General features: G+C 57.4%; 2 protein-coding genes across 9 annotated transcripts; both read right to left on the bottom strand.

Moving 5' to 3' along the window:
* Positions 1–465: 465 nt before the first annotated feature.
* Positions 466–10408, bottom strand: LOC142075905 (Fanconi anemia group G protein-like). Of its 4 annotated transcripts, none has more exons than XM_075137999.1 (14): positions 10337–10408; positions 9353–9439; positions 8505–8636; positions 7660–7853; positions 6805–6958; positions 5501–5631; positions 4976–5122; positions 4002–4162; positions 3693–3759; positions 2879–3216; positions 2662–2717; positions 2077–2214; positions 1092–1224; positions 466–747 (listed from the first exon to the last, which is right to left on the bottom strand). In XM_075137999.1, the coding sequence occupies exons 2-14, from the start codon at positions 9399–9401 to the stop codon at positions 630–632; spliced, it is 1818 nt and encodes a 605-aa protein (XP_074994100.1). In that variant the 5' UTR covers positions 9402–9439; positions 10337–10408; the 3' UTR covers positions 466–629. The 4 variants fall into 4 exon arrangements, with proteins under 4 accessions (XP_074994100.1, XP_074994098.1, XP_074994099.1 ...); XM_075137997.1 differs by lacking the exon at positions 10337–10408 and adding an exon at positions 9649–9750 and having other exon boundaries at positions 9353–9443; XM_075137998.1 differs by lacking the exons at positions 9353–9439; positions 10337–10408 and adding an exon at positions 8784–9341.
* Positions 10054–26311, bottom strand: PIGO (phosphatidylinositol glycan anchor biosynthesis class O). 5 transcript variants are annotated; one of them, XM_075137993.1, is made up of 13 exons: positions 25929–26311; positions 25057–25550; positions 24692–24901; positions 23593–23736; positions 22334–22457; positions 21163–21322; positions 20515–20688; positions 16962–18534; positions 16256–16459; positions 15744–15946; positions 14940–15010; positions 14258–14374; positions 10054–14046 (listed from the first exon to the last, which is right to left on the bottom strand). In XM_075137993.1, exons 2-13 carry the CDS (start codon positions 25547–25549, stop codon positions 13968–13970), a joined length of 3552 nt encoding a protein of 1183 aa, XP_074994094.1. In that variant the 5' UTR covers position 25550; positions 25929–26311; the 3' UTR covers positions 10054–13967. The 5 variants fall into 5 exon arrangements, 4 of the variants coding, with proteins under 4 accessions (XP_074994094.1, XP_074994093.1, XP_074994096.1 ...); XM_075137992.1 differs by having other exon boundaries at positions 10054–10424; XM_075137995.1 differs by lacking the exon at positions 24692–24901.
* Between the last annotated feature and the right edge of the window lie 9 nt (positions 26312–26320).

Genomic DNA, 26320 nt, shown 5'->3' with positions numbered 1-26320 from the left:
CGCCCCAGCCGTGGCTCTTCTACCGGGCAACACGGGCCGGGCAGCCAATGGCAAAAATCCACCAATGGGAAAATCCGGGCGGGGAGTCCCGCTCCGACAGCCATCCGGGTTAGCCTTGCCTCACGATTGGCTAGTGCCCGAGGAAAGGGAAGCGGGCGGCAGGATTGCAGCCAATCAGAAGAGGCAGGAGGCGGGTGCTCGAGGACCAGCGCGGGTGAGCTGAGCGCGCCAGGGCTCAGCCGGCGGGGCCGCACGCGTGGGTGGCGGGGCGGGGAAGCGCAGAGCCGGCCCCGCCGCGCACCGCGGCACGGACGACGCCAGCTCCAAAGGAACGGGGGTATCTCTGCCCCCCGTCTCCCACGCACGCCGGGCTCAGCCCACGGGCTCGCAGAAGCTCCAGGCAGCATCAAGGCCATGATTGCAAAGGTTTGCTCTGGAAAAGGGCACAGTAAAACTTGAACTAAATAGAGCCGAGGCTTTTATTAGAAAAGGAGACCTGTTCTGTTTCAATCCCTTGGGAATCCAGCTTTATCCAAGAGTGATTCCAAGTCTTGGAGGAGTCCTTAAAGGCCTCGTGCCAGCCCAGTGCAGGGAGACTTCAGCAGGTGGAGATGGGGAGACCGACCGGGTTAGCTCGAGGGCTCCTGGCTTGTGTTCCCGAGGTAATCCCGTATGCTTCTCGCAAGAGATTCACCGTGCGGGAACGTCGCCTGCTTCAGACACGAAGCCAGGTACAAAGGGAAGGGCCTGAAAGAGAAGGGAGCGTTCCGGCAGCAAGGACCGCAGCGTTCCTCACCATGGTCCCACTAGGAAGTTCACTCCCCATGCGCTGGACAGGGCCCCGGGCTCTGCCCCCAGCCTCTGCCCTCCCACTTGGCTCTGTGTCAGCTCGTGTGCACCCCGGGGAGTCCCTGCAGAGCCACAGCCCGTGGTCTCTCAGAGCAGGCGTGGGGAAAGCTCCTCAGACACATCCGAGCTGCGGGTGCAGGCTAGCAGGAGCTGAGCTAAACTGCCCACACAGCTTGACACACGGGCTGCGCCGCTGGAGCTCTCATGCGGCCAGCTGAGATCCCACCCGTGCCTCCACGCACCTTCCCTGCCCTTCCTGCTGCCCATCCTCCCCAACACGGCTCTGGGAGAACTTCTGCCAGTGAGCAGCCGCCTCCTGCTTTCGGTTCAGTTTCCACAAGGCCTGCACCAGGTAGGAGGCAGCCGCTGGGTCACCTGCAAGACACAGAGGGAGATTCAGCCCTTAGCAGGGGAGGAGCAGGTTCCTCAGCACTGCTGGGGTTGCAAAAGAAGCTTAGAGGCCGGAGGAGGGAGATGAGCGTGAGGAGAGGTGGTAATGGGGAGGAGACCCTCCCGGCTGTGTCACAGGCTCTAATTAACCCTGGGGCTGGCAGCCGAGGCAGATGGCATCAGCCCTGCGGCACAGCCAGCCACGCCTCTGTTTGGACAGGGATTGGGGTTTTCCCGGCAGGCAGGAACCTCGGTCAGGACTGGGACCAGCAGGTTTGGCAGCTCCTGGCGAAGCTTGCACCCCTGCAGCGTGTCAGCACAGCTGGAGCACTGAACAGGGTCACCCCTGGCAGCAGCACCAGCCATGCCTCGGCTGTGCCAGGGACATGTATGCCTCCGCGCTCCGCTCCCCGCTCCCCTGACGGGCCTCTGTACTCGGCCTCTGGCCTGTCAGGCACGGACACACGGCTTCCTAGGACGAAGCGAGAGTCCAGCTGCTGTTCTAGGAAAGCAGACCCTCTCTGGGAAAAAGCTGGCTGGACCAGGCTGGGGTTTGGGCAGGAAGAAGAGAAATTTCCAAGCTGTCTCAGGGCACAGTTGTGGGCAGGGTTCTGATACACTCCTCTGACAATAGTTTGATCTGCTTCTCCAGGGCAGTGAGCTGACCAGGCCCCAGAGAAGCATCTCAAGTACATAACATTGCTAGTAGCCCTACGGTAGTCCTTGATATCCGAATAAGCGTGGTCTAAAGCATAAGACCTTTCTGCTCAAGAGAGCAAAGCAGCCCAGGACAAATTTGTGGAAATCCTCTGTTCCTCACCAAAATGAGCCTCTTACCTGGCGAGATCTGCAAACCATGCTGGAAGTCCAACAAGGCTTCCTTGTGCCTCCCCAGCTCCAGGAACTGTGCACCCCTCCCGATGAGAGAGAGCAACCTGATCTTCTGGAGCACCTCCACTTCTGGCAGGAGACTCTCTGACGTGGAAAGACAGACGGACCTGGAGACAGCATCCTCCAGACATTCCCTCCCTCGTACCAGCAGGCTGAGTGAAGAATGCCAAGAGCTTGGTACGTGACATGGCTCTGGGGAACAGGGACCTCGGCAGCAGCCTGGCCTGTGGCTGCCCATCTGCACAACTGGTACAGATCTCTTCCCTGAAATCTGGATTTGAGAAGCTCCCTGGTTCACAACCTATTTAACTGTCACCTAGACTGCAGGGAAGGAGGCAGAGCCAAGGCTAAACCCTGCTCCAACCAAACCAGCCAGTCCTTTCAGAAGCTCCAGCGTGGCGCAGAGCTCGGCACGCTGGGACAAGCGCCTCCTGCCAGAGGTGACGCCAGCCCCGGCACCTTGCTCCTGCCAAGCACACAGATCCCAACCCAGCCAGGCCCCGCACAGGTCCCAGCTGTGTGGTGTCCTACCTGCCGGTTCAACGCCAGACCCATAAAGCTGAACTCGCAAGAGATCGCTGAGGCACCTGCGGGTGGGAGGACAGAGGAGCTTCAGTACCAGCCCTGGGCTGGGAAATCAGCTGCAAGTCATCAGGCCAGCCCCTGCGCCGCGCTGTGCCCTGCTCTGGCCCCTGCCAGCCATTGCTGCCTGCCGGGGAAGGCCCTTCTCCCAGCGAGGCTCCGTCACCTGCTGAACTGCGTTACGGCCTCCTTGCTCTCGCCCAGCCTGGCCCACGCCCAGCCCTGGTGCAGGTATCCAGCTGTTCTCCAGGCGAGGCAGCACAGTCTCTCCTTCTTCTGGGACAAGAGCCCACCCGCCAGCCCTGCCCCTGGCGATGGGCACTCCAGCTGCTCCAGCCTCTCCTCCACTCGTAACATCCGAGGGATCAGGTCGGTCGTCCGGCTGATGACCTCCTCGCACACGGTTATGGCATCCTGGTGCCTCCCGGCCTGCTCCAAGGCGGACGCGGCTTCCAGGAACACCTCGGGGATCCTGGGCAGAGCTGAGCCACCGTCTAGGGGCACCTGGGGAGCAAGAGCGGTGGCAGTTCTCAGACACAGAACTGCAGAGCACCCAGCCAAGCAGAATGACCCTGTGCTTACTGGGAACCCGGAGCTGCTGCCCAGTAAAGCTCAGACCCACTCCCACAGACACTGGAGCCTGTCGGAGGAGGCAGAAGCTGTAGGGCACTAAGAGCTCTGCAGAGTCAAGGTGGCAAATTCCTACTCTTGAAGCGAAGGACATCCAAAACCAGGCTGACAGCTGCTCCCCACAGGGAAGGGGAAGCTGTTTCTCCAAATAGCAGTGGCAAGTCTCTGGTGTGAATCCCAACACAGACGTGCCACAGGTCAGAGGTGACAGCTCCCACCTCGTTTCCTTCACATCTCAAACAAGACACTGAAACCTGGAGTCCAGGGATGACGCTGGGCCCAGGCCTTAGGATAGAGATCCAAACCTCATCTACCAAGTCACCAAGGGAGCTCTTCACCAGGACACCTACCTGCTCCTGCAGCCCCTCCTGAAGCAGAGCCAGAAAATCCAGGTAATGTTCCACTGCCTCAGCCACCCTGCAGTGGGGACAGGACATGTGGTGGAAGGAGCAGGGGAACCCCAAGAAGTGCCAGCAGCCAGGTGGAACCTGGATCGCCAGCCCACCGCTTTCCCTGCACCGCGCTTGCTCTGGTCATGACACCCATGGTTTGAGCAGACCTACAACAGCAGTACAGAACTGGATGGTTTCCAGGAGTACAGAGAAAACCGCAGAGCCCAAACAAGCAGCATCTTGCAAGCAGACCAGAGGTGCTGTTACCTCCCGTCCTGGAGACACCGCTGTGCCAGCAGGTACTTCACTTCAGAGGGGTGGCGGTGGCGAAGGAGAGAAGCTAGTATTGGTGTGTGGACAAGGAGCTCTGTTCGGATTAGGAAATACGGACTAGAGGAAGCAGCTGCTGGAGGTTTTTTTTCCAGAGCCTGTGAAACAGGAACAGAAAATATGGTCAACACAACACTGGTCAAGTCCCAAGCAGCTGCAATCACTTGCCACTTCTGGCATCTGGAGATGTACCCAGACGAGCAGAAACACTGCACTTCATAAGCACAGCTACGCTGTTCTCACTCGGTACAGCACAGCCGCATCCAGGAAGAGCAACCAGGATCACACAGGGACAGGCAGACTTCTGCCCTCCAGGCAGCATCAGAAGATGTGCAAGATCACCCAGATCACCTCTGGTTTTTAGGTCAAGGTGCTCTGAGCTGCCTGGAACACCATCTCACACTGCAACTACAGACCTAGTTAGACCAGATCTCAGGCCATTCGTAATGAGAGAGATCCCTCTCCACAGCTGTGTTTGTATCTTACGGATTTCAAACTGAAGAACTAACTTGGTGTCTACTGCTGTGACCTGCTCCTCCCAGGCAGACCAAAGTTGCTATGGCTAATGCACACCCTCTCACAGCCTTTTAAAGGCCTTTTTAATATTAGATATTTTATTAAGAGACTGATAACTCTCTGACATGAGAGTGTAACCTTTTCTCCCAAGCCACCAAGAACGTGAACTGGGACCCAAAGGTCTTGCCACATCCAACCGCCAGGTGCCGAGCAGGAGTTTTGGACCTCGCTGGGCTCCTTCCTGCCCACTGCTGAAGGCAGCACCATGGCTGGATTGCTGTAGTCTACTTTGGGGACCCCTCCAGGGTCAAACAGCCCCCCAGAAGGCAGGAGCCTGCCTGAAGCTCTGTGCAGGCTCCGCTGGGCAAAAATCAACCCAGAGGAAGCAGACAAACCTCGTAGAGCAGAGCCAGGGCCTGCAGCTCCGCCTCGGTCTCCCCCAGCTCGTGGTACACTGCTGCCGCATGGGACAGGGCAGGAAGGCACTGGAAGTCTACCTGGAGGGCTCGTTTCAGGTGCTGAAGGGCTGTCTGAGGCTTGTCCTAGTTAGATGGGAAGAGGTACATGTTGCAAGGAGATCTTGCTGACATCTTTACTGTTCGGTAGGATCCAGATCCCTGCTCTGCTTCCCCAGTGATCGCCACTAAGCAAGAGCAGCACTGTAGCCAAAGGCAGCCCTCCTCGGGCTGGTTTTTGAACTTCTCTCTCTGCAGCAACCCTTGTGCTCAGACAAAATCCCTGGATTTTGCAGCTCTCCAAGGAGGCTGGAGCCACGAGAGCAACTTCTGCTCAAGACCTCGCCTTCCTGCAGCAGCCTAGGACCACGCAGAGGCAGCGTGGACATCAGCCTGAGCCTCCCCACCCTGCTCTAGGCTGCATTTCGCCTCTCCCCTCTGACAGCGAAGAGGCCCGGCCATTACCATTCGCTGAGCGCAGCAGCCGAGGCAGGTGTAGATCTGGGCCAGGACCTTCTTGGAGCAGAATCCTCCCGCAGCCTCCTGAAGGAGGGAGAGGGCGGTGGGGAAGTTCCCAGCCTCCAGCTCCTGCAGCCCTAGGACGGACCCAACATCTCAGTTCTGCGGCTCCCCTTCCCACCCCACCTGCTCCCCAAACAAGCGTACGCGCCTTTTTCTTCCCAGTGCCATAGGGACCTGCCTGATCCCCTCCACACCCAGCGATGCACAGCAGGATGGTGCCAAGCTGCCATCGTTGGTTTGATGGTGTTGCAACAGAACAAGCCACTCGATGGAAACATCTAGCAGAAATAAGAGCAGCTTCCAAGCCCAGATACCAAGGTGCCTGCCTTGGCCCAGAACAAGGGCAGAGGCAGGTACTGGGCAGATCCACGTGCGCATTCATCCACAGCAATGGCAGTGCAGATGGGGAAGCACACACAGAATCTCAGAAAGACTTTTTTCAGCACGTCTGGGCCATTTCCCAGCAGCACGCTTTGGGATATTAATTCATGAATACTTATTGCGAATGGTATTTGCTTTTCTTTCAATCCTCATTTCAAGCTTCCCTCTGAGGCTGCTGTCACATCCCTACATCACATTCACGTCTGCCACCTCCCTGCTGGAAGTGCTGTCGCCACCCTAGAGGCTTTTGAGAGGCCTGTGGGCAGGAGCTCCTGCCCTCCCTCCTCGCAGGACGGCCCCGGGTCAGCCTGAGCACAGCGAGGCAGCACTGGCTGCCCCCGGATCTGCTGGGGTTGTCAGGACAGCGAGCGAGGGAAAACCACGAGCGGGACAGAACGCAGCAGTCAGATCAATCACCTGCTGTGACACCAGGCTACAAAGCTGCACAACAGCTTTGCGTGGCTCCCGCAGCACCGTATTCTGACGGGAAAAATGTGTTTGCAACAAGGCAAATGCCAGAAGACAGACAGAAGAAAGAAAATCCTCATCAGCCCCCTGCCAGCCTTCTGCTTTATACAGGATCACTGTGGGGCCCAGGCACCTACCTAAAGCCACAGAGAGAGGAACCCTGTGACAGTGCAGAGGATGGCTTAGCTGGCGAAAAAGCAGGGAAGCTCTTTGGATACTGAACAGCAAAGTTGAGACCCAGAGGCTCAGCCCAGGCCCTTTTCCAAAGGAAAAGCCCAGAAAACCCCAAGGGCCAGTTCGCTTGGGAAGAGAAACCAGGGTAAGGGCAGGGAGAGGGGGCCCTGGGATGGGAGAGCAGTGGGAAGCTGTGCTGGCACGAGTACCTCCTCCGCACAAACCTTGCAGGAAGGCTGCTGTGGTGCAGAGGATTGCTTTCAAATCCTCGGTGCTCTGTACAAGGGGCAGGGAGGCCCCCTCAGCAGGTACTCGCCATGCCTTGAGGAGGTAGAGGAGTTCGTTTTCCCCCTCGCTGCAGTGAGCTCTCCCCCGGTCCTGTGAACATACAGAGGAGAGAGAGCAGGGAACGCTGAAGGGAAGCGGGAAACACTGATCCCAGAGCACGAGGAAACAGAGGTCCCCCGAAACCCTTTGACAGTGCTCTCTGTGCTGGGGAGCAATGTCCTACCACCCCCTTGCTTCAACTGCAACTCACTCGCTGCAGTGATTCCTGCCTGGCCTGGGGCAGCACCTCCCCACCTCGGAGTGAGGTGCACCTCCAGGGGTTCCTGGCAAGGCAGATCCAAGTGCATTGGAGGGCATTCGAAAAGGTGGGACCCCTCAGCAGCCTCACAACCAGCAGGGAAGGTTCCTCTGCATCCCAGTGCTCGCAGCTTGCTGCCTACAGAGGCTGCAAGTCCACCTGCAGCCGCCTTCCAGCCTGCCCAAGTCTCCTGTCTTGCACCTTGAAGTCCAGAGCCCTGACAGGCAGGGGATACTCTGGGGCTCATTAACGCGCTCAGGGCCATTAGGCTGTGCTGGGACACCAGGGAGAGGATTACTCACGCTGACTGGGCAGCGCTGATGGGTTCAGGTCTCCAAATGCCACAGCAACATTTTGCAGAGTGGGGTTTATGACAAACACAGTATTTATGCTAGCTCTGCCTCCTTTAGCAAACCCACAGGTATTTATATCTGCGCAGATACTCCGGTGCAGGTAACCGGGAGCTGCGCAGCATCCGCCTGTGCCTGGTTACCTCAGCGCTGCTCAGGAGCCGGAGGAGGCCAGCAGTGCTTCCCAGGCGGCTGGCTGCCAGCCACCACGCTGCCTGCAGGGCCCCCAGTCGGTGCAAAGGCGCCTGCAGCTCCTCCGCAGTTACCTCCTGCAGCACCTTCTGCCACAGCTCCTCGGTGCTAAGATCCTGCCCGCAGGCCCCGCAAGCCTCCAAAACTGAAAAAACAAATGAAAAAACCCAAACCATGAGACAACAGGTTGGCAGCCTGTAACAGACACCTTCCCAAGAGGGAAAGAAGGCCTCAAGCAAGCACAGGCTCCTCATAGAGAGGGAAGGAATGGGGTTACGGGGCTGGCCTGGCCTCAGCGGCATGGAAACCAAGCTCTTGGTCAGTGGAGTTAACAGTGGCATGCTCAGGAGACAACACAGAAGAAGGTACAACTTCAGCTCTGCCGAGTCCTCCTGAGGTCACTTGCCCCCAGGCAAGCATGTGCCAACACTGCAGATCCCCTTCTGACCTGCAGCCTATTTCAGTGAGTTTTCTTTGAAGCCAGCACACCATAATTAAAGAAAACACTCATTTTCTACTGTTACTAAAACTTTGCTAGAGACTTGGCACCTTACGTCTTGAAAACTCTCCTTTCCCTTAAAACTTCTGGCCCATCCCTGCAGGCAGCAGCAGGCAGACAGACAGGCAGCTGCACGTCGTCCCTGGCCACAAGCCACCCCACCTCCTGCCCTTCCCGGCAGAGCCAGGCTTCCCTGCGCACAGCCCCCCGCCTCCCGCCAGTCAACGCACATCTCCAAAGCACAGAGAACAATCTCCTCGCCTCGAGGAGCCCCCGTACGGAGAACGACCTCCTTACCCCTGAGGAGCCCGTGGCGTATTCCTTCTGCTTCTCCTTCGATGGCAGAGTCAGCTGCTCCCATAGTAAAAAGCAGAGAGTTGTAGAGGACGGTAAGCTCCAGAGGCAGGGCGGGGAGGGCAGCCGGCAGCCCTGTGATCACAGCCAATCAAACAAGAAATTGAGCTAGCTAGGAAAAACCCTAAGATGTCATCACCCAGGTTTGTGACAACAGAACTGTCCTGGCAAGTTTTTTTTTTGTTGTTGTGGTGAGGTTTAACAGTTTCGGAACTGCAGTACCTAGAGAGACAGCAGGTGTCACCTCTCCAGGTGCCAACACTGCTTTAGACATCCATTCCCCAGTTATCCAGGTGCTGCAGTCCTCCAGGACAGACCTTTCAGCTCTCCCAAAAGAGCATCAATAGCTTACCCTCTTCCAACACACATCCACTCTTTTGCACAGGTTTCCCGCGCTGTGTGTCTCCCCTCTCCCTCGTATCAGGCTTCCTCTATACCACGGTTGTGGCAGGGAGCCTTCCCCAGCCTCCCAGGACAAAGATTGCCTCGTTTCTTCCAGAAACCCGCAAAGCTCTGCCCACATCCCCCAGCAAGATTAGGTGGGGGTCGGGGCTGGGCCTTAATGCCTTTGCAGGCCCAGTTCAGCTTAGAGCAGCAGGGAACGTTTCACCCCCCTCCCTTCAGAAGTTTGTTTCCAGCACTGGGATACCGGAGCTGCAGCCCGGTAAACACCAGTGCCCGGGAACCGGTGCTTCCAGGCCCGCGCCCTTCGGGTTCGGGACGGCAGCGGGAGGGAGGGTGAAGGCAAGGCACGGGGCAGGCCGACGCCAGCCGACCGGGCCGCCACTCACCCTGCATCCTCAGGAGCAGCTTCCCGAAGCCGTCTTGCTGCTGTCGCATCTCCCGCGCCGCCGCTCTGCCGCGCCTCAAGCGCCGCGCTGCCTGCAAGGGAGACACTCACCCGCCGGCCCGGCGACGGGGCCGGCCCGAGCCACAGCACCCCTTGCCCTCCCGCCCTGCGGCCGACGGGCAGGCTGCGGCCTAGCCCCAGGCGGCAGCGTTCCCATGGCAACCGGCACAGGAGGCAGCGCGGCCGCGGAAAGAGCAGCCCCGGGGCTCAGGGAACGGGGATGGGGATCCGTCGCACCCGCCAGCGGCCGGCCAGGGCCTGGCTCTCGGCGGCCCAGGCCGACAGGCAGCCCGGCTCCGGGGGCGCCCCGCGCCGCCGCTTCATGGCCGCCGCCACCGCCCGCCCGCGCGCCGCTCTCCTCCCGCCTTCCCGCTGATTGGCCGGCGCCCGCCGCGCCGCCGCCGCGATTGGCCCGCGGGACACAGCGGAAGAGACGGTCGCTGGGGCAACAGGCAAGCGTGAAGAGAATGGGGCGGAGCCAGCCGCCGTCCCGCCAGAATGGCGGTGGCCGAGGAGGACCAAAGCTTTGGCGCTCGGCGACGCCGCCGGCCGCCGCGGGGGAAAGCCGGGGCGGGGAGCGGGGGTCCCGCCTGCCCGCGTCCCGCACCGCAGGCGCGAAGGAGGAGACAAGCACCGCCCGCCTGGGATCGCACGGCTTTATTTGCAGACATCTGTTTTGCCCAGAGCCCCGCGCCACCCTCGGACAGCAAATCTACCCCTCACCAATTAATTAAGGAGTCATTTAATAACGAAGCGACCCCTGCCCGGCTGCCTCCCGCGCGCTCGGCACAACACAGCCCCCGGCGAGGTCGGCCGGCGGTACCAGCGCCGCAAGCGGAGGCACGCAGGGCTGGACGCGGGGCATCGGCCCCGAGGACCGCAGCGGTCCGGAGGCAACGCTGTCGGGTGAATGAGTGCTGCCAACTTGCCTGTTTCGAGGGTTTTTTGAAGGAAAAAAGGCTCTACTTCCTAGCAGAGACTCAAGCATCACCTCCACCTTCCCGGTGTAGCTGCTGAAAGGGAACGAAAGCGTTAACGGCCAGATGCGTAGAGACACCCGGGAAAGCGTAGCACCATGCTGCATGCAGAGATCCCAAGCTGCCTTCCAGAACTGGGTCCATCCCCTTTTTTTTTCCCCCCAGGTGGGGTACCGAGGCACAGAGCGGTTAATTACAAAACATAAAACAACCACCTCGATCCCCAGCCCTGCTCCCTGCACGCCGGCACTGCTGCTTCCCCAGGGGAAGGGGAGACACGCACACGGAGAACGGGACCGTGCCTTGGCGTAAATAAGCGGCTTGAAGCGTTGAGGGAAGAATAGATGGAGACGGGATGGAGAAACGGGCGTGGGAAGTGAGATACAGCAAGCCCTGGCCTCCCCGCAGCAGTGCCATCCCTTGGGACGGCCGTGCGGGCAGCGCCAGCCCCACGGATCAGAGCGGGGAGATGCTCCCAACCTTTCGGAGTGGTGGCAGCTTTCGGTCGCCGATTTCCAGGTGGCACCAACGAGCCACAGTTCCACCCCTGCCCCACCACAGGGCCAGGGGACACACCATCCCACTGGCCTGAGCCAGGGAGGTTTCCCAGCGGGGCTCTCCCCTGCCCACAGGGACAGGGCGCTGGGCAGGAGCCCTGCCAAGGAGCGCACACACGACGCTTGCAAAAGCCCAAAGCGCAGCAGCCTTGCAGAGTGCAGGATGGAAACCGCTCTGCGGAGCACGCCGAGGATGACACGTCCCCTGTCACGCTTAGCCAAGGGACACAGGGAGCAGAAACAAACCGCTTGGAATAACTGCTCCAGGAGAGACCCAGCAGGCTCCAGAGACAACCTCAGCAGGGGGACATAGGGCAGAGCCTGCTCCCCCAGCATGCCAGGTTTCCCAAAGAGCCTTGGTTTGGACCAGCAGGCACCTTCCTCCAGATTCTCCTTTGGGTTCTAAACCAGCAAACACAGCCATGTCTGCTCTAGCATCAGCAGCATGTCCTGCTTCCAAGGTCGCCAAGCCTTGGACCAACATTAGCTCTGTCATCCCCGGCACACTCAGGAGAACGGCAGGCAAACAATCAGCTTGAGGGCAGCTGGAGAAGGCTGGTAAAGACTAAAAAAGTCAATGAAAGAAAGCAAAAGCATCCCCATCACTTGGAAAACTCATCTTCTGGAATCTGAATTCTTTGGTGTAGTAGCCAGTCTGCCTTGACTGAGCAGCTAGCACTCCTTGGCAACTCTGCAGTGGCAAGAATGTACTTGCAGCTTTGTTACTGCAAGTTTTGTTTAGTCTCTGGTGAGATAAGTGTGTGTTTTTTCACGGCGCTGCAGCTCTGCTGTCCCCTCTGCTCTGGCCCGGCCTCCCGGGGCCGTGAGCCTACAGCCCCAGCAGGAAGGCAAAGGGGTGATATGGAGGGATGAGGAGAGGATGCCCAAGCGCCAGCTGAGCGTTCTGACCACGAACAATGGGCACGGGAAGGTTCAGCAGCATAATGGTGGCCGTTGAAAGAGGAGCTAGTCTCAGAGATGGGAGAGAAGGAAGCCCAGGGGCCTGGGCGGCAGCTGCGGGCATGTCAGAGGCCAGTTTTACAGCATTAGTAACCATAAGGATTTCTGCCAGCACAAATACATTCAGGCAGCAAGCTCCTGACCAGGTTACGAGGTTACAGCAAGACCTATTTGGGCTCCAGCCTTGGGGTTTAGCAACATGTGTTATCTAGATTAACCTAACGTTAAATGAAAATTCACTGGATAGCTGCTACCTCCATCCCTTTCCTCCTCTCCACACCGATGCACCCCTCACTCATCAGCACCGAGAACTATAGGGCCACCACAGAGTCACAGTATACAACAAATAACCTATTTTTAAGGGTGGGCTGCTTAAGCCCATCTAATTGTGGGCTTCCCCCGCTGCATGCTGCTACCCCTTGCCTTGCACTAGCACTGGTGTGCATGCATCCAGGTGGTGAAGCAGCCCAGGGAGTCACGCCAGTTACAAACCAGCCCCCGCTTGTGTCAGATGAAATTAAGCAGGACAGGCCCACAGGGCAGGGGAGATGCGAGGCTGGGGTAGGAGAGCACAGCCAGCAGGTCAGGGGGAGGCCAGGCAATGGAAGCCCAAAATTAGAGCAGTTTAAGCCTCCCTGGAATTGCACCCTAACACCTGAGCAAGCATTTTGCAGGGGTAAAATACAAAACTAAATCTGCCCTCAAGAGCCATTTTCCACAGCGGCTGGGTACTTGGGCATAACAGCAAGAACTGCAATGATGAGAGAGGTGATGAGACACTTTCCCCGGGACCTTCCAGGGCAGAGGAGAGGAAGACCCTGGAGTTGCGCTAGCACTCTGCAGCAAGGAACTCAAACAGGAGCAGTCATGGTGCATGAGTTAAAAAACAAATGGGATCAGAACAAAAATCAACGCAAGAATCCCAGGCAAGCAGTCTTCGGCTCTTTCCGGAGCAGAAAGAGACAAAGGGTTTCATAGCACCAAGTAATGCCACACAGTGGTTCAGGGCAGTAAGGAACCCCAGCTCCCACCAAAACTGCAGGGGGAATGTAGCTGGGATGTGGCCAGGCACCATGGTCACTGTCCTCTACCTCTGCCCATAAAGAAAGAAATATGATGTCTCCTGACACCGAGCAGTCAAGGTGGCTTTGGGGTAGCTCACTTGCGGCATTAAGTCCTACACAGAACACCAAGGTCAAGAGGGAGATAAGCACCAAATGTGGGATCACAGATGCCATCAGCTGCAGTGCCTGGGGACCCTTCAAGGTGACATAAGCCCCAGCACATACACAGACACCGATGAGTTAAGCCACCTCGCAGAGAGCGATCGCCTGCTCAGGGCTTTCAAGCAGCTCTTCCCAAGCATCAGAGCTCACACCAAGGCCACTCCTGCAGTTGGGACAGCTACTCCAGACTCCCCTTTCCTCCCGACCACATCCAATATGGGGATGAGCCTACATCCTGCTGCATCTCAACCTGCTGCATCTCAACCGTTCACAACCAACAGCCGGCATCTGGCAGCACACACTCAGGAGATCGGGAGCCTCGGCTGCTATAGCCTAGCCCAAGGGGACACCAACAGGTCGAGACCCTGAGTGGAGAGTTTCTTGGTCATGGACACAGTTTTCCCTGTGACCACCCCCCCAAAAAGCTAAGCCTGCTTCAGACTGTACGAGGCAGCCCAAAGTACTCCCTGCCGCCCTTCACAGGGCTGAGGAAGACCAGGAAAAAGGAAGTGTAGGGCCTCTCTACAGAGCAACCAACTGACTTTACAGAGAAGCAGCTGCCACCGAGACCCCAGGAACCATCTGTATGCGTAACCATGTGCACTTTGCTTCCAGCGTGAAAACTGAGCACGCAAAGAGAAGTGGTGGCTGCGGGACCTTCCTTCTCCTCTCTCCCTGCCCTCCCCTCCTCAGCAGGCCCCTTCCCGTGAATCACTGTCTCTGTACAGGCAAGGTGACACCTTGCCGGCCACTGAAGCCGACTAGCTGCACATTGGGGACAGTTGTCAGGAAAGTAGCAGCAAGATCCCCCGTTGGTGTTTCTCCAGAGGAGCACTTCAGGACTTTTGCTTCTTGGGCTTCTGCAGCAGACTCCTCCCGCTGCCAACAGACGCCCAGTGAGCGCTCTGACCTCCACTGCCGAGAAACACCATCGCAATGAGCGGGGAACAGTTGGCTCCGGTCCTTTTGTGCAGCTCTGAGGCCGGCAGCTGGGGATAATCCCCGACTGCTGTCGGCAGGCACTCGTTGCTGGTGGCTTGTGTAACCCTCCTGGCACCAGGGGCCAGGAAGACAACCACAGCCTTGGCCGACAAGCAGGTCAGGTTCCCCACATCTCCGACGCTACCTGAGCTGAAGCTGGCTGAACCAGGTGCTGACGGCACAGTCCACACGCATCACCAGGGAGATCCCCAGCAGGAGGCAGATGCTGCTCACCACGAAGCCCAGCGACTCAAAGAGGAACCTGCAGGCACAACAGAGGCAGTAAGGATATCACAGCCAGCACGCCTGCAAAGGCAGGCTGCTGATTTTCCTGACAGTGAGAGGCTGGTAGGACCCCAGATCCTAAAACCTGAATTACGTTGACTCCCCAGCAGTTGCTGCCTGCAGCCTGGAAGCCAAGCACACCTCTGGTTTAGAGGCCGTTCAGGACAACACCCAGGTGGGATTTTGAATCCCTCAGAGGCCAAGACCACCCCACACTCCTACTGCCCCAAAGGTTTGCTAGTTTACCATTTCTGGTCTGGTATCCCTATCTTTGGCTCTCTGCCCTGAATATTCTTAGCTTCCAGGTAGGTTCTGTGTGTCCTTGGAAATCAAGATAAGGAGAAATTTCTATGCTCTAGCTTGCGTCCAGTTTCCAAACCTGAAGCAGAAATTAGTTAAGGACATTCCTACAGCCTCTACCAGGTAAGAAGTCATACAAGATTGATTGCACGGTCTCTTCCATCATTACTGTCTACAAACGCTAGGCAAGATGTCAGGGATATGAGCCCTAACTCAGCACCAGAGCAACTCCTGGGACTTACTTTGGGGCAAAGACCTTCCACACCATGAGGTGCCTCCTGAGGATCATAGCTGCACAAACACAGGCCAGAAGCTGTGGGGGAGATCAGGAAAAACAAGTTACAAGTGACTTTGGAGAGACCTCCTGGGCACTAGGTTCACATCTGAAGGTGGTACTAAACTGCACACACCTCAGAGGCTGGTACAGCACACACCAGAAATAAGCAACCCAAAGAGGATTCCCTTCCATCGTGTCCTCCAGTCAGGAAACACAAACGGCTTGGGGTACACGCAGGCCCTCCTGGGGCCAGGCTGGGACAGCACAGAGGAGGGCGCAAACTGTGGCTAAACCTGATCTAATATTTCACTGAGAGAGGGCACTCCCGCTCTCCTGCTGCAGGGCCTGCCCCCTCCCTTGCACTGTCTCTGGTCTGACCACACAGGAGAATGATTTGAGGGGCTAAACCCCAGAAAGCTATTCACTTCTTTCACGGGATTAGATTTCCGATGTTTAGATCCCTACATCACCACCACACAGGATCAGATGATAACCAGAGCTGGTGCAAAACAGATAGGCATGGTCGGGAAGAGGAAACCCTTTAGTTTCTGAACAGACGTTGCCACTCTGGGCAGACGGCTTCTGTGCTGGACCCCTTCCCAAGGCACAGAGCAAATGGCATGGCTCAGAAGAGGACCTGGGCAGCACCTCTGGGCCTGTCTGTGCCCTGGCCGACCCCTTTCTCTCATCAGGGTGCCCTACGCTTCTCACAGCATGCCGATTTCCTCTTGGACAGCCCTCCCCACAGCCATCCCGCCTCTGCCCATACCTGTGTCCCAAGGACAAAGAGGTACTTCAGCCCCAGCTGCAGCAGAGCAGCTGAGAACTTCTCCGGGGACTCCCGTAGCCTCATCTCCATCATGTGCTCCTCCATCTCCTGCGGCTCCTCCCGGGGCTCCTTCTTGGGCTTCCTCTTCTGCGAGCTGGGCATCTCACACACAAAGGGCCAAAGCAGGAGCAGAGGGCAGCCGACTACCTCAAGGACAAAGGCACATGAAGTTACTGGAGCCCAGGAGGTGAGGAGCAGTCTAAGCTCTGCCATCATGCCCTGGACGCGCAGGATGCATATACCCCAGCTCCAGTTTGCTGGTCAGGGACAACTGCATGGAGGCTGCAGGCCAAAGGCAGCTCTGTGGCCCCAGAAGGTGACAGCGAGGATGTTGCTGTTCAGCTGGTGCTGGAGCCTTCGCTACCTCATGCTCAGCCCGCAGGCCTCCAGAGAAGGCAAAGCAGTGAGCCATGTCTGCTCAGGCTCAGCAGCCCGGGAAGAAATTGATTTACCTGCAAAGAGGATATGGGAGGCAAAGGTGTTGGCTCCCACCAGGACAGCAGGCAGGAGGTTCGTGCTGTGGTCAAGGTGGAAGCCCACGAAGGCTGCGTTCCAGTGGATGGCTGGGAAGATGGGCTGGTGGCCTGTGGAATAGAAGAACTGGGAAGCAGCAAGGAGCCAGGAGATGACTGCGTACCAGGGCACCGAAAAAGGCTCTGAGAGATTTTGAGAGAGAGAGAGAGAGAGAGAGAGAAATCAGCATCGAGGAACAAGACAGATCCACAGTCAAAAAAAGCCTGCTGAGTTTTCTTCCAGGTTCCCTTTCCACACCCCTTCTTCTGACAGACAGACACCAGTCAGGCTCCCGCCAGAGGACACGGTGAGGGGCCAGGCATTCCTTCTGCTGCCCGCCCTGTTACTGGACTCTGTCAGCAGCAGCGGGGTTCAATGGCTGCTCGCACAGGGGAGAAGGGATGGGTGCAGAGCCCCCTTCCCTGACACAAGGGACTCCTCCTCCTCCCACATTGCATCCCTGCTGCACGCCTCTCTCTTCTATTAGAGGATATAAGCAGCTCTAAAACAGTTAGGAGGATCCTCCGAGGATCAGTGCAGAGCAGAGACTGGGCTCTGCTTCTGTCACTGGAAATAAGACAAGGTCGCTGCAGATAAGGCCCAGGTCACACATCCAGAGGATGTCTCTACTGAGCCTTGACTCACCAGCGTCACCAGCGAGGCCTTTGGCACGCGTGTGGATGTGCAGCAGCATGAAGGCCTCCAGGAAGAGGAGAAGGAAGGCAAGACTCAGCCGCTCACTGTGCAGAAGCATCAAGAGGAAGCCCAGCAGGGTGAGTGCTATGACGAGGGCTGCCGAGTACACGCTGCCCAACCCGTACGCTGCGACGGTGGCCTTGCAGCTGCCCCGCTCCAGGCGGCTCTTCTGAGACTCCTGCATCCTCTTGTAGATCTGAGGGATGACGTGGAGGAAGTCGACTTCAGAGCTGGGAACTCCCAGGTAAGGAGTGACGATGGATCCTGCCGACTCCCGCGTGTCCTTTGCGAACACCGTCATGGGATTGCACAGCAGGAGCAGCAGCCCCACGGACGCTAGTCCATAGACAGCCCACGGAAAGGCAACAACTGCCACCTGCACCAGCTCCTGCAGCTTGCCGAGAGAGTCATCAGCGCTGGAGGCAACGGCCCAGTAGCAGGCAATGCAGAGGACCACCAGTGGGAAACCCCAGCGCACAAAGAGCACGAGGGGGTCCGAGCTGTTCAGGTTGCCGTAGTGCCGCAGCCAGCTCCGCACTGCATAGACCAGCCCGGCCAGCAAGGCCACGCACAGGAGGTAGAAGAGGTTCTTGGCCCGTGTGTTTCTCAGGCTGGCAAGGGGGGAGAGGAAAAGAGAGGGCCGGCACTGAGGGATCTCTTCGCGGCACTGGTGGAAGAAACTGGAGAGGCGCACGCAGACGAGGAGCATGGCCACGAGGCACAGCAGGTACCAGATCTCTCTCCGGTAAGAAGAAAAACCAAGGAGCTGCTGCTTGGGGCCTTCTGGCGCAGTCAGGCGACCGTCCCAGTGGAGCTTCCCTACGAGCAACATCACCAGCGAGGCCAGCAGGAACGGGGCCACCCGGGCCTCGGCCACCACGAAGCTATCAGAGAACATAGCTCCACAGCGGAAGAGGAGAATGCCCATGGGGAAGGCCAGCCCCAGCCACGCTCGCAGCCTCTGCCTCAGGCCAACGCTGGCCAAGGGTGGCTGACTGCCTGCCAAACGGGCTCGCTTGGGATGTCGGCTCCACCAGTGCCAGAAAAAACCCAGCTGAGAAGCTGCGGCTGCCCATGATGACACTATGAGGAGATCCAGCCCCTCCTGGGTGAATGCATGGGCCAGGCCAAGCAGAACAGCCACCACCAGGCCCCAAAGCAGTGGGTACAGGAGGCAGCTGCGATAGAAAGAGTCCGATGCTGCGGCCAGCTCTGAGGCCACGTAGCAGAGCAAGCAGGAAGCAGCAATGAGGGTGCAGCCCCCCACCATACGTAGGGGATGGAAGCGGGCCCAGGACTGGGTGCACAGAGCCCGTGCCTCCCGCAGGTAGAGCTGGAAGCGACCGATGAGGCTCCCCAGCCTGGACTCCAGCTCCAGAGGCACCAGCGTCGCTCCCTGCACCTGGGCCAAGAGCCGAGTGTGCTCTTCCACGGCGCTGGAGAAGAGCTCCTGCAGGCGCTGGAGCTGCTCTGCTGGCAGGTCCTGAGCCACCAGCGAGTAGGAGTGCAGGAATCGGTCCACCTACAGGAGAGGGGACACAGGGTCAGACAGCAGCACTGGGACCACTGGGAATGGGATTCACTGCCATCTTCCTCCCTCAGCCCCTTCCGAATGGAAACAGGCCCAACCTGCCAACCCATGCCAGGACAGACCCGTCCCCAGTCACACCACCCAAGGCTGGTCACCCAAATTCAGGATGTGACTGGCAGGAAACACAATCCTTCTGCCAAAGTGACACCCCTCTCAAGTGACATATCGGTCCCAACACTGACTGCTCTCAGTTCTTCACCTGCAGATGCACCTCTGGTAACGCTGTGCATCACTAAGGGCTTTTATGCAGAGTCTTTGATAACAATAAGGCAACCTTCCCCCAGAACTTCGAGTCATTACTACCTATTAATCTGCACCTGATGTCAATTTTCACACAGTTTGTCTGAGGACGAACATCAAATTAAAGAGCTTATGGCGGATCAAATCAAACTGCCCTCTCTTCTTCAATACAGGCATATTAACCCACTGTACCACAGGTTAAGGAGAGCTCATTCTGCTTCCAACTTCAAGAGGACAGGAACAGAGGCAGCTATGATCCCAAAGTCATAAAAAAACTCTTACAAGGGCGTTACCAGGGCAGGGCACCCGTACAAACATCCAGCTGCTCAGCAGCATAGATCTGCTCAAGCCCTGAAACACACCGATACCTTCACATGCCTTCCAGTCGCCTCAGAGCGCAAGCAGAATCTGCCTGCGCCTGCCCATGAATGGCAAACATAAGCACCAGATCTGTCCCAGGCCTACACGACCTCCCTGGTATTCAAAAGCTTCTTCAAACCCAATGTGATCGAGCCAGAAACCTCTTCAGACAAATGAGTGCAAATATTTAAACAGGCAGGACTGGATAACGCTAATTCCTAATAGACGATGATCGATATCCTCAGTGACTAATGGACAGTAACGTACACTATCACCTTTAAGTGTCAAAGCACTCTGTTGCTCTATAAATACACAGCAGAGAGGCTGAACATTTTCAGTCGTATCCTCTCCAGCTCCTCACTGACTGACACCAATGGTCTCCAACTGGCACATCACGGGTTGCTTCCGGGCAGCTGAGCCCAAAACGGGCCTGGTCTGGTTTGGTTTCTTCCTTGAGAGCCCCGGGGGTTCAGCAGGGAGCTGGCTGGCAGCTGCAGGAGTTATGCTTGTGCTTCTAGCAATCCAGGCGTCCCTCAAAGGCAGGCCGGTACTTAGCTTAAGACACATGCCTTGTAAAACGTGCAGCAAATCTGGTTCTGTAGCATGCCAAGAGCCACAATAGATGGCCCTCACGTTCTCCACAGAGGCTCTGGCTTGCACTGGCATATGGCCTGCTCCATTGCCCGGGCTTCTTTTGCACCTGGTATAGTCACTTTCATTCAAATTTTGTCACTCAGTTGTTGGGGTTCTGTATTTCCTTGCGCTTGGTGTAAGCTGCTCCTTCCCCATCCCACTTTACTGTCACCTGTTACGAGGTGTTTCTTTTATTTAGTCCTTTGTTACTGTTTGCCTTCTGTCACTGACCTAGAAGAGCTTTTTAGCTAACACTGTTTCTCCTCCAACACTGAAGCAGCATCAAAACATCCATTTGTACTCTTGAATCTCCATTAACGAGACTTGCCCCTAGTCATCTTCAGCCGTGAGGAACCAGCCTCCTCAATAACCAAATCCACCTCTGACCATCTGGGACCAACCCTCATCCTGAAGCGAATGCCACCTTCCCGGCCAGTATTTTCCACACCACAGCACTCGCCACCAAGCACTAACCAGGTATCTCTCCTTTCTCTTTTGGGAAAACGCTGCCGCCTTTTACTGGAGCAAACACTGCAAGGAGGAAACTCTTCAAAATAAGTTCCCCACGAAGATAACACCATGTCACTGCCCCACCTCCACCAAACAGAAGAGGTACGTGCTTAAAAAGCCATTCCTTCTTCTCTCTGGTTCAATGGGGAGGCCTACCGTAGTCCGTACCTGCTTGGCGTTGATGTGATAGACCGAGAGCTGCTGCAAGGCTGCAGACACAGCGTCGCCGTCCCCGGAGAACAGCTCAGCCATCACCTCCCCGATGTTACTGTAGGGGATGGGCACACCCAGCAGCAGGGCCACAGTGGGCACCAGGTTCACCTGGGGAACGACCTCAGGCTCCTGGAGAGACAGGGGAGGAATCGGAAATTTGGGAAGAACACAGCAACGCAGCTTTTCACTCGGGCTAGAGGACAGTGAGGAAGACATCCCTGTTGAGAGGAGAATCTGGGGAAGCCAGGAAGGCGAAAAACACAGGGGAAGGCAGAGGCACATCGCAGCTCTCCCCGAGCGCCCTGCGGAGGGGAGGATGCCTGCTGGGAGCTGCAGGACCCTGGGTCTGGCCCTAACAGCCCACCTGGCCCCACTCAAGACACCCCTCACAGCTGGAGGGGCCCGAACATGGGTCCCAAACACCTCAGTTACCTGCATCCTGTGTCAGCCTTTCCATTCGTCTCTCGGGAAAGGTGACAGATTCCCCACCCCTCTCAATCTAAACAATCCAAATCGAACCGTTACTCTCTGTAACCCTAGGATGCAGTTTTTGCCCTGGATGCCATCTCAGGCAGTGGCAGTGAAGGATCAGCTTCTTCTCACCTCTGGAGGGCCAGTGCCAAAGAGAGGTGTTTTGCTGTACACAAACAGCGCTGCGTTCACTTCCTTCTCGCTGTCGCCACCATGGTCTCCGGTCTCTGTCATGCCGTGGTCCCCAGCCACCAGAAGAAGGGTGTCATTCCCCAGGTGATCCACCAAGGACCTGTCACCGGGATAAGGAAGGTCAACCACTACCTGAGCAGGGTCCCAGGTAGCCCAGGTGGGAGAGGACATGCCCCCACCAAGCCTGCCAGCACGACAGAGGTGAGGCCCACAAAAGGATATGAGCAAAACTAAGTGCTGATGCAGAGTTGTAACAACTGAGCCAGGGGCCAGGGCAACGGATGCTTTAAAACCGAACTGAAAATTCAGAGCCCGGAGACAGAGTGGACTGATCTTGCTTAGGTCCCCAATGAACGGTGGCTGGTTCCTCAGTGCCTTCAGGGATCTTGACAAAATGCAATTCAGAAGAAAGGTTCCCAACAGGAACAAATTTCAGGCTGCTTCTACTTGGGTCTTGTATATTGTACCATGTTGTGTGAGCAATCTCCTACTTTTAAGGAAAAAAGAGGGGATTTGTCCCTGAAAGATGCAGTAGGTATGACATGATATATATGGCACTCTCAGATGCAGCAGGGCAAGTTATCCACTCCTTCCAGCAGCAAAAATTAAAGCAATCCTAAGAGTCAAAAGCCGCAGCATTTTAGGCTGAGGCATAGCTGCATGATCAGGATTTCTGGATTCCATTCTGCCCTTTGACACGAAGGCACAACTCACGGGCTTGCGCAGTAAATGCAGCATTCCCTAGCCAGGGTTCTCCAAGTGCTCCTCAAACATTAGCCAAACCTCAGTGTGGCAATCTACATTTTAAAGACAGGGAGAGTGAGGCTCAGCTGTACTCCAGCTGCATCATCACCTGGTTGAGAACCAAGGCTCCAAGACCTGAAGACAGCCTTACCTCTGAAACCAAACCTCTTGTGAACATGTGTCTATACCACTGAGACGGCCCCATAGCTGGGGTTTCAGCTGCTGCTGGCCAAAGCTGATCTCCGTGTTAACAGGCACAGTAAGCATCCCCTGTTGCCCTCTGCATCTGTAAATGCCTTGGGAAGACCCCACCAGCCTGGCTGAAGGAAAAGGCCAGATGACAACCCCCCACCGCCGCACTAATCACCTGAGCATCTCATTCATCTGGGTGAGCTTCTTAGCCATTTCGGGATGGTCAGGTCCGTGTTTGTGCCCACAGTGGTCCACGCCAAGGAAGTGAGCAATCAGCACGTCCCATTCACCACTGTCCACTGCAGAACAAGAGCAGCCTTATCACGTCCTAGCCTGGGATTCAGGCACGGGTTTTATGCGTGGGGCCTCCTGCCAGAGCTTTCTGGCTGCCTCTGGAAACTGCCATTTCTTCCCCTCCTGCCATCGTCGCTCCCAGCTCCCAAGCAGATCGATGCAGGTTTTAACAGAGGCAGACTCTTGGACTGCAGGTGACTGGGTGCAATGCTGCAGGGAGCTCAACTCCCGGCAAGCGCCCCAGTATCCATGGTTTTTGTTCAGCACCCCTCAGGAGAGGAATGGCCCAATGTCACCCAAATCACTTTGAAATACCCTTAACTCAAATTGCCATAAACAGAGCTAAAGCATGGAGATGCTCAGGAAAAGAACCCAGAACTGCAGTCCTTCCCTGGAGATATTTCAGGTCAGACTCATCAATGTGCCCCTCTGCCTCCCAGCAGGACATGGGCATGGCACACCAATGCTGGCCCTAGCTAGAAAGTTACCCTGGCCTCTCCCCTCTGCTTCAGGGTCTCAACACATAAAACCCAACATATTTGGAGTTAAATGATGAACTGCAGTTCTCCCACAAGGCACAAGGACTTCCCCATGAAAGGCCACTGCACCCCTGATTTACTCAGATTATACACAAATGAAGAAAAGAGTGTTCCCCTTGGTCCCAGGGCCTCAGGGAGGACTCTGAAATCACCTAAAATTCACAAACCCATCTTACACTTCACCTTCTTCCCAAGACCGGGAGCCACTGATACTCTGCTGAGAGCAGTGCTGTGCCCCAGCCAAAAAGGGTACCGCTGCACTGCTGAGTATTTCCTAGAGCACTTTGTGCCTGCCCGGGCAGCCACGTGTCGAAGTTAAGCTGCTCCCCCTGCTCCATCCTGGCAGTGTATTTCTAGGACAGATGTAGACGTCTGACCTCATCCCATCAAGCTACGCTCCTTTTTTTACAGAAACAGTTTATGGGCCCCGAAAGCTGGCTTATCTGTGGAAATCCAGCTAGAGCACTGTACTCCCCAGACAGCAGTGTGTGACTGCCCAGTGCCACTAACGGGAAAAACTCTTCAGTTCTACCCCAAACTTGCAGTAGGACCCCCGTATAACGTAAACGGTTACCCAGGCCCTGGGGGAAGAGCTGCTTACCAGTTGGATAGAGATGCTGCAGGATCCCATCGTCCACAGTGTGAAGATCCTTCACGTTAAAAGAAGGGAAGAAATACGAGCGGAAAAACTTCTTCGGGAAGAGTCCTTCCCAAGTGTCATCACCCATGAAGACAACTCTCCTTCCTGAGGCAGCAAGAAAGGAATTAATGAAAGCAGGGAGCCCACCCGAGTCATGCTGTTACCCGCACTAGTGCAAAGAGCCCGGGCGGATCCAGGTCAGTGTCTGGAGTGCTGGCTCCTCTCCAACACACGCTCAAAAGCGACCTAAAATTGAAATGACCATCTGGCTGTAAATAAGCTTGAATACGAGGAGCAACCAGCCCTATTTCTAAGCCTACAAGTGCCCCATGCACCAAATCTACCTGCACAACCTCATGACTTATCATTGACCCCAGCAGAAGAACCCGTGGGCTGAAGGTAGCAGGCAGGCACCCATCCGTACTACCGCAGCACTTAGCAAGGTGTGGCGCAAAGCTGACAAACCCTCGCCCGAGGTCCGCGACCCCACTGTAAAACACAAGGCAGGAGATGGCTGTTGACAGCGGTTGAGTAGAAGCCGTGAGTCCTGGGCTCCGGCTTTAAACCCAACGGCGGTGAGTTTTCGTATACGGAAAAGAGAAGGCAAAAGCATTGACGCTTCCCACTGCCCTCGCTCTGCTTGCCCTGCCCGCCACCAGCCAGCCCACCGTGTTTCCGCAGAGCCTCTCCAGCCTGGGAGTGGGAAATGTCTCCTCCGAGGCTGCTGCTCTGACGCAGGGTCTACCAGTGTTTTTCGCCTCGGATGATTTAGAGCATTTGCCCACCCTGCTTGCATACAGGGGAGCAGACACCCAGTCACGTTGCCTCACCCCAGGCACTGGTATTTGTGCCACTTCGAGCCACTCTCTGAGTAACACAAGACTGCGTCCTGTCCCCTTTTCTCTACTCCATCATCCCACCCTAACAAGCCCTTTACAGCTGCACTAAGCACACCCCAGCAGCACCAAACTACACAGAAAATGGGATGAGGCAGGCTTACTGCTGAGTGACACCCCCACAGCACACCTGGCACCAGCTCCTCCCTCATCATGCGTCTCACCTGAACGCAAACACAACATGACTGACTGCCCTTGGCTTCGTTTGGCCATTCCTGGTGGTGACCTTGTGACGGTCACATCAGTACAGCCACTTTCACTTGCTTTCTTGTCATCTTTGAAAATGATGAAAATGAAGCCATGGTCCCAACTACTTCTCACTCCTAGTACAAGATGGAGAAACCCTGCCTGCATGACAGCGCTGCCTGAGACAACTGTCACATGAGTAGAGCAAAAGAATGAGCTGACAGAGTGGGGGTGTTGAAAGCAGTTCCCTTCCCAGGCAGAGAAGAATAAAGGTCCCGTGTGAGTGCTGACCAGCGGTTTGCACGTGCCCCGTCCCAGGGGGACACCGCCCCTGCCCACCTACCGTTCTGCACCAGCTGTGCCAGTAGGTTGTCCTCCTGGATCGCGTAGGTGGCAAAGTTGCTGCCCACGTCGATGAAAGTGGGCAGTGAGCCGGTGGTGAGGCCCTTGATGCGCTGCATGGTGGCGGTGGGGGGATCGGCTCGGAAGCGGTAGAGGCGGGCATGGCGGGGCTGGGAGGTTGCGAGGTGGTGCAGGACGCTCAGCTTGTTCTCGTAGGGCAGTGGGCTGGCCTTGGCTGTGTTAAAGCGGGCAAACTCAAAACGGAGAGCATCGATGATGACAAGCACGGCCTTGGAAAAGCGCTGGGGTGCCCAGCAGGATCCGGGCGGCAGGCTCTGCCTCTCCCAGGGTGGCGGCACGAGCGGGTCCGAGCAGGAGCTGCTGCTGGCAAGCTCAATGCGGGTGAGCAAGAAGCCGCTCATGAAGAGCCCGATACCAGCGAAGAAGAGAAAGCAGACCCAGGCCAGGAAGAGCAGCACCGGCCACCGCTGCATCCTAGGGGGAAGGACAGGCAGGCTCAGCCCCCTGCGGCCCCCCCCGCCCGCACCCGTCCCTGCCGCTGCCCTGTGCCCCAACTGCCCCCGCACTCCCCAGGCCCCCCGCCACTACCCTTCACCCGCTCCCAGCCCGTGTCCCGGTAACCGCCCAGCGCACGGCTCCTCCTGATACCGGCCCGCTCCCCCTCCGACGTCCCAGCGCTGCCCAGCCCCTCCCCGGCCGCTCCCCGACCCCCGGCCCGCCGCCCTACACCCGAGCCGCCCTGCACCTCAGCTCCCCTCACAGCCCCTCACCCCCGCGGTCCCCCAGCGCCCCCCGCCCCTCCTGCCCCCTCAGCACCCCCGGCCCGGTCCCTCTCGGCCCCCCCGGCCCTACCTCCGCCCGCCGCGGCCCGGCGCCAGCCACCCCCGCCCCACCCCGGAAGCGCCGCCCGTGGCGTCGGCCGCCCAAGAGCGGCGGCGCAGGGAGCGGCGGGGAGGGATAGCACCCCCTGGCGGCCGGGAGCCGCCGGGTTCTCTCGGTCTCTGGGGGGGACCCCAAGCTCGACCGAGACGTTGCTTTAATTAACTAATTAATTAAGCCCCAGAGGCGTTCCCCTCCCTGCGGTGCACGCTATAGGGAACCCGCCATTGCGCACGGCAGGGGCAGCTACCGGGAAAGTGAGGGGACAATGACAGGAGCTCACAGCCCCGGAGAGGGGTCCCCCCACAGAATAGGGGTCCCCGCCGGGAGAGGGGGGGTCGCCGCCAGGAGAGGGGGGTCCCCGC

The sequence above is a fragment of the Calonectris borealis genome, chromosome Z, assembly GCF_964195595.1.
Source record: "Calonectris borealis chromosome Z, bCalBor7.hap1.2, whole genome shotgun sequence".
NCBI classification, from domain to species: Eukaryota; Metazoa; Chordata; class Aves; order Procellariiformes; family Procellariidae; genus Calonectris; species Calonectris borealis.
The sequence above is the reverse complement of the archived record's forward strand: the minus strand, read 5'-3'. Positions and strand labels throughout refer to the sequence as shown.